This window comes from Pleurodeles waltl, chromosome 10, assembly GCF_031143425.1.
Source record: "Pleurodeles waltl isolate 20211129_DDA chromosome 10, aPleWal1.hap1.20221129, whole genome shotgun sequence".
In the NCBI taxonomy this organism is placed as follows: domain Eukaryota; kingdom Metazoa; phylum Chordata; class Amphibia; order Caudata; family Salamandridae; genus Pleurodeles; species Pleurodeles waltl.
In genome coordinates this window covers 42520149-42530928 of record NC_090449.1, presented here as the reverse complement: position 1 = coordinate 42530928, position 10780 = coordinate 42520149, and the positions used below count along the sequence as shown (strand labels likewise).

The 10780-nt window shown below is 43.8% G+C and overlaps 1 protein-coding gene across 1 annotated transcript; it reads left to right on the top strand.

Moving 5' to 3' along the window:
• Positions 1–9017: 9017 nt before the first annotated feature.
• Positions 9018–9962, top strand: LOC138262324 (olfactory receptor 1468-like). Its single transcript, XM_069212223.1, has one exon. It carries the CDS (start codon positions 9018–9020, stop codon positions 9960–9962), a length of 945 nt encoding a protein of 314 aa, XP_069068324.1.
• Positions 9963–10780: the final 818 nt, after the last annotated feature.

The window sequence follows — 10780 nt, the reverse complement described above, 5'->3', positions numbered from 1 at the left end:
TTGGCTATTGTGGGTAGGTGTTTGTACTGTCTGGTAAGACACAGGACTTGGAAGGATTGTTTGCTAGTTACATTTCAGGATTTCTAGCGGTGAGGGGTGCTTGATACAATGAAGGTCATGTAGCCCAATGGGTGGTAGGTGTGTATATCCGGGAGGTTGCTTGTCCTGTCTGTGCCTGTTGGGCATGTGCATGGAGTCTGCTTCATTACATTTCATGCCATTATGGGACAATTTGTGCTTATTTTTTCCAGATTCCTGGTCAATTGTATTTCTCACCATGCTGATACTGTGCTTTGCCATGTTTGCATTGTGTTTAGGTATTGCATTGCTGTCATTGCCAAGGTGCTGGTCTTCAGTCATGCCACCTAGTTGAAAGTTATTAGGTTGTTCATACATGCAGGTGATGTTATGTGCACCTTCCATGTATTGCCATATATAGGTTGGTGCATTGTGGGCATTGTAGTGATGGTATCATACAATGCCATCAGTGGCTTTGGCAAGGGCAGTGGGAAAATTGGGCTGGGTGGAGTGGTGGCATGCAGGAGAGGGGCATTAGGTGGATAGGTGGGAGATGCAGCATGGAATTTGGTTAATTGGTGTGTAATTGGGTGGTGGAGAAGCATGCAGGTGGATACAGTTGTGTGACATGGAAGTTATGGGTACTTCCCAGACTCCAGTCCCCCAGGTATTCCAGTCAGGCCCTTAGGATGCAGTGTGTCCAAGACCTTCTCCTCCCATGCTGTTAACTGTGGGGGGAGGGGGTGAAGGTCCACCTCCAGTCTTGTGAACAGCTACCTGGTGTTGTGATGCCATGGAACACACCCTCCCCTAAAGTCGTTCCACCTCTTTCTGATGTCCACCCTTGTGCATGGATGGTTGCCTACTGAGTTGACCCTCTTAACAATTCTCTGCCACAACTCCATCTTCCTGGGAATAGATGTCAGTTGTGATCCGAACAGCTGTGGCTCTACTCTGACTATTTCATCGACCATGACTCTCAACTCATCGTCTGTGAACCATGGGTGCTTTTGTGGGGACATGTTTGTGATGAGGGTGAGGGGGTGTTGTGTGTAAGGGTGTAGTGTAAGGTAATTGAGGTAGGTGGGTAGTGAGTGATGGATGCTTTTGGTGTGTGTGTGTGCGTGGTCAGTATGTGTGTTTTGTGTTGATGTTTCAGTTGTGTGGAGTGTGCAGTGTGAGCTGTGTATGTGTGGGTATGATATTATGGTGCTAAGTGAGTGCATTTGCCTGCTCTCTGTCTCTGTGAATTTAGTTTTGGTGGCAGAGCGTGGGTAGTGTGGGGATCTGTTATAAAGTATTTTGAGTAGGAGTGTCTGTTGGGGTATGTGTGTCAGGTGTGTGTTTTTCAACCTGTTCAATGGTGTGCTCTGTTCTGGTGGTTCTTGACCCCAGCAGTTCATATCCGCCAATGGATTTCGCCTGTCTAAGTACTGCTGTGCTGATTTGTGGCTCATAATCTGGTGCATGGTATGTTGTCAGTGCGGCAGTGCAGGTGGTGGGACTGCATTTTTCCCGCCTTCCATTGTCCTTGCAGTGTCGGATTTGTGGCTGTTTGTCAGCGGCTTTCACTGTATGTGTTACAATACAGTTGTCAAGTTGCTGTCTACATGGTGGTGTTTTGGAGACCGCCACCGCTGTGGTCTTCCGAGAAGACCTCCAAACTCGTAATCAGGACCTTTATGTTTAACGTTCAAATGCAGTATGCAAAATAATAATGTTGACAGTGTTTACTGATCAGGTCAGATACGCAATATTAGGATTCACCCCTTGCTCGCCACGGACATAATGGTTACATCCGTGGCTGCGCCTCTCATGCGTCACTGACGTGACAATTACATCCATGTACCGGCCCTCGGGGATGCGCTAGCGCTCCCCCCGTAGGTCACCCCCCAACACCTCAGATCAGGGCTGGAAGGGGAATCGTTCCCCTTCCACAAAGATCCCCCCAGTGACGTCTGATGACATCAGCATGCAATTGCATGCTGACCTCATAAGAGGTAACCTCCCATCGCACTGGAAGCATGCTTCCAGCGCGACGCAGAAGAGAAATGCAAAAACATTTCTGTTCCGCTCAGGAGGTGGGTGCCGGCAGAGGCATGAAAGGAAAGGAAAGACTTTTCCTTTCCTTTCATGTCTCTGCAAGAATTTCTGCTGCCCGATCGCGATACAGCAGAAATGCCCACTAGATACAAGGGCCGCTCCTCAGGGGGGACAAATTATTTTTAGGCCATTTCTGAACCCGGGGGGGGGGTAGAAAACCCCTAGACACCAGGGATACATTTTTTTTTGTTTATTTTTATTCTTTTATGTGTGGGGAGCAACCCATTAGGCAAGGGTCAGTCCACGGGGGCCAAATTATTTTTAGGACATTTCTGCCCCCTGTGAGCAGATCAGCCTAATATAATTCAGCCAAACTGCCCCCGGTGGCAGAAACCACTAGACAAGAGGGATTTCTTTTTTCATACTTATGCATAAGGGGAACGGCCCCTTGGAAAAGGGACCCTCCCCAGGGGGTCAAATTATTTTTAGGCCGTTTCTGCCCCCTCTGAGGGTAGATTGGCCTAATATAATTAGGCCGAAAAAAACCCTAGACACCAGGGATATATATATATTTTTTATTTTATTTTTTATGTGTGGGAAGCGACCCCTTAGGCAAGGGTTGCTCCCCAGGGGGCCAAATAATTTTTTGCCTATTGCTGCCCCCCGGGGGCAGATCGGCCTACTATAAATAGGCTACTCTGCCCCACTGGGGGGCAGAAGCCACTAGACACTAGGGATTTTTTTTTGTTCATACTTATGCATAAGGGGAGTGGCCCCTTGGGCAAGGGACACTCCCCAGGGGGCCAAATAATTTTTAGGCAATTTCTGCCCCCCTTGGGGGCCGAAGGCACTAGACACTAGGGATTTTTTTTCATACTTACGCACAAGGAGAGCGGCCCCTTGGGCAAGGGTCGCTTCCCAGGGGGTCAAAATATTTTTAGGCCAGAGGGGGCAGATTGGCCTGATATAATTAGGCCGAAAGCCCCTAGACACCAGGGATATATATATTTTTTATTTATTTTTTTATATGTGGGAAGTGGCCAATTAGGCAAGGGTCGCTCCCCAGGGGGCCAAATAATTTTTAGCCCATTGCTGCCCCCCCGGGGGCAGATCAGCCTAATATAATTAGGCCACTCTGCCCCACTAGACACTAGGGATATTTTTTTTTTTTTACATACTTACGCATAAGGCAAGGGCCGCTTCCCTGGGGAGCACATTACTGTTGGCCATATCTGCCCCCCTTGGGGGAAGATCGGCCTATTTTTGGTAGGCCCATGCTGAAAGCCCACCAGAGACCAAGGAAGATTTTTTTTTCAAAATAAGAGGGTGGGGTATGGCCATACCCCCACCCCAAGTAAATGGGACAAAAGTTGTTCTTCCCACCAGTTTGGCAGATTGGGCAATTACCCCCGATCGACACTCCGGGGAGGCAGAAAGTCCACTAGATGGCAGGGAATTAAAAAAGAACTAAAAACACTGGGGTGTGGCTACCAACCAGTATGGACCTGGTTATGCCCTCACCCCAACTGACTGGGGTAACAGACTTTCAGATCTCCCCCGCACACTAAAACATCTTATCCCATGGCAAGCAAGAGGACATTCGATTATTTGAGGTTTTGATTTTACATTTAGGCCATGAGAGCTTGGTAACTTTCAAAATCGTCCCACTTGGAATGGTGGGGGCTGCACTTTTTGGACTTTGGGATACTGCCATGTAGAAAAATCCACAAGACCTAGACACATCTGAAAATTAAACATCTGGTTGATTCCAGGGTGGTGTGCTTCACATGCACCCGCACCATTTTCTTACCCACAATGCCCTGCAAACCTCCAAACTTTGTTGGAAATCACACATTTTTCCCACATTTTTATGATGGAACCTTCCGGAATCTGCAGGAATCCACAAAATTCTTACCACCCAACATTGTCTCATCTATACCGATGAAAAGTCTGCTGCACTTGTCAGCCTAAAAATTTTTTTTTTCAAACTGCCCTTTTGGACCCGCTTTGGTTCCCCCTCAATTTTGCCATGTTTTTGACTCTTCCCTGTCACAGGCACTTGGCCCACCTACACAAGTGAGGTATAATTTTTACCAGGAGACTGAGGGGAATGCTGGGCGGTGATCCTACACAGAAATGTGGGAAAAATTAGGATTTGTTAGCTAAATGTGAGGTTTGGTGAGGATTCTGGGTAAGAAAACATTGGAGGATCCACGCAAGTCACACCTCCCTGGACTCCCTCGGGTGTCTAGTTTTGAGAAATGTCTGGGTTTGGTAGGTTTCCCTAGATGGCTGCTGAGCCCAGGGCCAAAAATGTAGGTGCCCCTGCAAAAACAGGAAGTTTTGTATTTGATAATTTTGATGTTTCCGGATGGTGTTTTGGGGCATTTCCTGTCGCGAGCACTAGGCCTTCCCACACAAGTGAGGTACCATTTTTATTGTGAGACTTGTGGGAACACTGGGTGGAAGGACATTTTTGGCTCCTCTCAGATTCCAGAACTTTCTGTCACCGAAATGTGAGGCACAAAATATTTTGGGCCATATTTCGAGGTTTGCAAAGGATTCTGGGTAACAGGACGTGGTGGGAGCCCCACAAGTCACCCCATCCTAGATTCCCCTAGGTGTCTAGTTAATAAAAATGTGCAGGTTTGGTAGGTTTCCTTAGGTGCCGGCTGATATAGAGGCCAAAATCCACAGCTAGGCACTTTGCAAAAATCAGCTCAGTTTTCTTTGAAAAATGTGATGTGTATATGTTGAGTTTTAGGGCATTTCCTGTCGCGGGGGCTAGGCCTACCCACACAAGTGAGGTACCATTTTTATCTGGAGACTTTGGGAAATGCTTGGTAGAAGGAAATTTGTGGCTCTTCTCAGATTCCAGAACTTTCTGTCACCAAAATGTGTGGAAAAAGTGTTTTTTGGCCAAATTTTGAGGTTTGCAAAGGATTCTGGGTAACAGAACCTGGTGAGAGCCCCACAAGTTACCCCATCTTGGATTCCCCTAAGTGTCTTGTTTTAAAAAATGTGCATGTTTGGTAATTTTCCCTATGTGCCGGCTGAGCTAGAGGCCAAAATCCACAGCTAGGCACTTTGCAAAAAACAGCTCTGTTTTCTTTTGGAAAATGTGATGTGTCCACGTTGTGTTTTGGGGCATTTCCTGTTGCGGGAGCTAGGCCTACCCACACAAGTAAGGTACCCATTTTATCGGGAGACTTGGGGGAATGCTGGGTGGAAGGAAATTTGTGTCTCCTCTCAGATTCCAGAGCTTTCTGTCACCAAAATGTGAGGAAAAAGTGTTTTTTTGGCAACATTCTGAGGTTTGCAAAGGATTCTGGGTTACAGAACCTGGTGAGAGCCCCACAAGTCACCCCATCTTGGATTTTCCAAGGTGTCTAGTTTAAAAAAATGCAGGTTTGGTAATTTTCCCTATGTGCCGGCTGAGCTAGAGGCCAAAATCTACACCTAGTCACTTTGCAAAAAACATGTCAGATTTTCCTATCGCGAGCATTAGGCCTACCCACGCAAGTGAGGTACCACTTTTATCGGGAGACTTGGGGGAACACAGACTAGCAAAACAAGTGTTATTGCCCCTTGTCTTTCTCTACCTTTTTTCCTTCCAAATGTGTGTAAAAAAAGTCGTTTATTTGAGAAATGCCCTGTAATTCACATGCTAGTATGGGCACCCCGGAATTCAGAGATGTGCAAATAACCACTGCTTTTCAACATGTTATCTTGTGCCCATTTTGGAAATACAAAGGAAATACAAAGGTTTTCTTGATACCTATTTTTCACTCTTTATATTTCAGCAAATGAATTGCTGTATTTCCGGTATAGAATGAAAACCCACTGCAAGGTGAAGCTCATTTATTGGCTCTGGGTACCTAGGGTTCTTGAAACGTGGAGAAAAATTGCTGTTTTTTTCACCTAAATTTCAATATTTTTTATTTCAGCTGTTATTTTCTGTAGGAAACCCTTGTAGGATCTCCACAAATTACCCCTTGCTGAATTCAGAATTTTGTCTACTTTTCAGAAACATTTAGCTGTCTGGGATCCAGCATTGGTTTCACACCCATTTCTGTCACTAACTGGAAGGAGGCTGAAAGCTCAAAAAATAGGAAAAATGGGGTATGACCCAGTAAAATGCCACAATTGTGTTGAAAAATTGGGTTTTCTGATTCAGGTCTACCTGTTTCTGAAAGCTGGGAAGATGGTGATTTTAGCACCTTAAACCCTTTGTTGATGCCATTTTCAGGGGAAAAAACACAAGCCTTCTTCTGCAGCCCTTTATTCCCATTTGTTTGAAAAAAACGAAATTTTCACAGTATTTTGGCTAATTTCTTGGTCTACTTCAGGGGAACCCACAAAGTCTGGGTACATCTAGAATCCCTAGGATGTTGGAAAAAAGGACACAAATTTGGCCTGGGTAGCTTATGTGGACAAAACGTTATGAGGGCCTAAGCGCGAACTGCCCCAAACAGCCAAAAATGGCTTGGCACGTGAGGGGGAAAAGGCCTAGCAGCGAAGGGGTTAATAATTGCATTTACACATAGTTGTTATTGACTATTGCATCTACACACAAAGTTATGGTGTTTTTAACATGGTTTGTTGCTGTTGTAAGATGGTGAACCCTTGATGATGTCAATAGGCCTGTTCTTTCTAAAGTGATTTCCCCATATGGTGAAGTGTTGTCTGGTATAGGAGGGGGCACTGTGATTTTGAGGGTCATGACCTTCGAAATGTGGTCAGAGTGAATTCATAATGTAATACATGGTACTTTTGATCTGCCTTCTGTTTCTAGTTGGAAATAAATGGGTTATATTTAGTAGTGTGTGCATAATAAATGTACTTTTCCTTTTCTAAAGAAAAAACACGGACTCGACAATCCTTTACTGAATGTTATTATTGTGTACTAGCAAATGGTGATTACTATACCATACCAACTCCTCTGGACAGCCCTCTGGCTACCCTCAGAGAGTCAAGTGCTACAATGGAGTGCTTCGTTCCCAGTAAGAGGAAATTGAAAACTAATTACTTTTTCAGGCCTCATATCCTGCACAACTAATAACCCAATTTCCTATAAGTGTGTAATATGTAAGGAACAAATTATTATTTTATGTACCATAGCTCAGTGGGTCAATATTTTTGTTCCATCAATCATTATGTTTTTCTGCAGATCACAAGCTACAGTCCTTGTAATGTAGCTCTGTGAGTTATGCACCTGCAGCAGTCAGCAGCAAGCAACCTGCCAGGCATATATCTGAAATACTGCAAATTAATAAAAAGTTACTGCAGCAATTGCTTAGGGGACAAGGTGGGAGGATGGAGCCCAGATGGCTACAGGAAATGGAAAATGTGGGGTGCATACAAAGAACAACCCTGTGGGAGCTCATAGGCTGGAATTATGAAACTTAACATACTCCATCTTGGCTGAGTTACATAAGTGCATTGCATCAGGACTAACACACAAATAGGCTTCATTGATTGACAATTATTATGGCATTTTGCAAAGCTCAACTACTAGTGGCATTGGAAGACTAAGGAGTGAGATACAATTTTCTAGTTTGAGTCATGTCAAATGTTTCCTAAGGTCCCTTCTGCTATGTGAAGAATACACTGTTTTAATAATGTTATCAGTTTTACCGGAAAGAAGTTAATGCATGTTTAGTGAATGCACAATCGTCTTCATTGCTTGAGAAGCCAATTGCTGGATAACTTTCCAATGCTGAGGGTGGGTATTTAACTGTGCTTGAATTTTGTGTTTTAGACATAGCATGGGCTCTAGCTTGATGAGTCTCATTCAGCTGAATGTAATTTGATCTCAAAACACAGCCTTGCTAAACATTTTGTTTAAGACCCCATATTTGACACCTGCGCATTTGGTCACAACAAAGGGGAAGAAATATACCCTCTGTACCTTAATGTAGATGACAGAGAAGGTTATACCCATTAACCATTGGTAAAGGTGGAGTTAGGGAAAATAACAACCACTCTACCGTTAGTCAAACCAGTGGAGGTTGATGTCTGTGATGTCCATGATGTCCATGACCCACCATTAACCCTTAAGCAAGGTGGGGAGAAGAGAAAGTGCTCACTTACCTTTGGGTACACCATGGTCTGTCCTGGATAAAGCAGAGGGAAGACCCCTAATATCGCCCATGCTCCACTGATTCTTGGGAAAGGCATCAGAAGATTAAATAACATCTCTGTCATTGGCCAAGGTTGGGAATTCATATACCATCTATGCATTGTGCAAAATATAAACAATTAACCACCAACACCATTGAGCAAGGCATGGGGGATAAGTAACTAATATACCCCCAAGACCTCGGGCAGGGTTTGGCAATATTCTGCACACAACACCTTCTGTTAGCCAAGGCATGGGTAGAAACATGATTAACTTCCCCAACATGGGAAAGATGAAGCCCCTAGTGATGCCTTAGGAAGATAGTTCCATTACAGGCACTGTGAAAAGTGAATATGTGTAGTGAAAGTATCAGGGTAGCCAAGAGAATATCTTATTCTAAATACCAAGGTTATGGAAGTATTACTTCTTTCTTATTTGTGTTTTGGTGTGTTTTGTCTTGTGACAGGAATTAAAAGGGTTTGCTGGGATGCCTTCTTTAATGCAGCTCTGATCTGATGGCATTGATGGAAATACTTTGACTGCTCAAACAGAGGCATTCACATGAAGCTTGAAAGCCTGACCTCACTGCTGCAGCAAACCTTCTTCTACTGATACCAGTAACTGCTACTCATTTTTGCTCTCTTCCTCTTCTCATTTGAAGTTACAGAACTTAAAATTCCTAATAGCTCTAGGTGCAAGGAAAGATGTCTGCTTGAGCTCATGCTTTTCCATATGGCTAAGATGGATAAAATTCTGGTCCCTAACCCTCCTTGATCAATGAACTGCTTGTTGCCTATTAGAGTCCACAAATTCACCCTGAAGTGATTTAAAAATCATGGATCAGAGAAACCACACTGTAATTACAGAATTCCTTCTACTGGGATTCTCTGATGTGCCACAGCATCGCTCATTCCTCATTACACTTTTTCTAACTGTGTACTTGTTGTCCTTGGCTGGGAATATCTTCATTATCTTCGCCGTGAGCCTTGACCCCCAGCTTAACACACCTATGTATTTTTTCCTTGGAAATTTATCTTTTGTAGACCTTTGCTTGACCACAGTCACTGTACCCAAAGTTCTAAACAACCTCTTTTCAGTCAATAGGGCAATCTCAGTTCAGGGTTGCATCACACAAATGTATCTGTTTGTGTGGCTGGTAACCACAGAAAGTTTTCTTCTGGCAGTTATGGCTTATGACAGATATGTGGCTATTTGCAACCCTCTGCACTATCGGATGGTCATGAGTGGGAAGTGCTGTATCTTGCTGGTGGTCATCTCCTGGGGTCTGAATTCACTTCATGCTCTGCTGCACACAGGAATGACTTTCCGGCTCTGCTTTTGTGGGCCAAACATCATCCACAGCTTTTTCTGTGACATCCCACCGCTGCTGGAATTGTCCTGCTCTGACACTTCAACCAACTACCTGGTTATTCTGGTGGAGGGCTCCTGGGTGGCATCATTTCCCTTTCTCTTTATCATGGGTACATACATCCGAATCATCACTTCTATCTCAAAATTTCATGCAGCCCAGACATGGCACAGAGCATTGTTGACCTGCTCTTCCCATCTTACAGTGGTTTTCCTATTCTATGCGACTGGTGGATTTATGTATTTCTATCCCTCCTCCGGCTCATCTCAGAAGGACAACAGAGTTGTCAGCGTTATGTATGCATTGGCGACTCCAATGCTGAACTCTTTTATTTACAGTTTACGGAACAAGGATATGAAGGGATCTTTGAGGAAAGCTCTGAAGAACATGTCAAAGCTCTTTTTGGTATGAGTTCCCAAAGTATCATCGGCTTTGTACTACTCACATTTCACTTCTCACCTAGCAGGTGGTGTTGCATACACAGTAACTCTTGGCTATGCAAACACTGTACAATCAAGGCATCAAAACATATCTTTTCAGTCCCTATATTTTTGTTCTTATTTTTTTCTCATAGTAGGGTTGGATGTTGTCTCCCAAAGCCTTTAGCGCCTTATTTTAAATGTAACTCCATATCTAGATTCAGCTTTCACTCTATTGTTTGTGAGAGTCAACAGTGGTGACTGGTGATCTTTGAAAGTGGTGCTGCGAAACATCTACCTCAAAATTTGTGTGGCAAAATGTTCACAATAGCATTAATCTGCACATCTATATTTAAGCATCAAGTGGCAGAGGTAGAAGTTTTAAATACTCACATATAAATGGTACTGATAGTCAGGTTCCCAGACACCACATGTTTAGGCAGCAGACGGTTGACACTGATTTTATAGATTAGGATGTCAGACTGTCATACTTATTATCACACAATTATCTGCTTTAAAATTTAATTGAAAATGTAATAACTTTGTTATTTTGTGTCTGCTATTTTTATTGTTTTCATTCACATTTTATATGCACCATGTTATAAACATGAACAGCCAGTAAATTCAGTGGTTATTTTATGAGAATTAGATTCATTCTTGTAATTCTTCCCCCTCCCATATTTAAGTATTAAGAAAAATGCAGACCAAAGAAAGGAAAACTACTCTTTTGGCCTTGACTCATTTTGGGCCTCATTACAACAGTCGCCCGCCAAGCTGTAACCGCCGGGGGACCGCCAATGCAGCCGCACT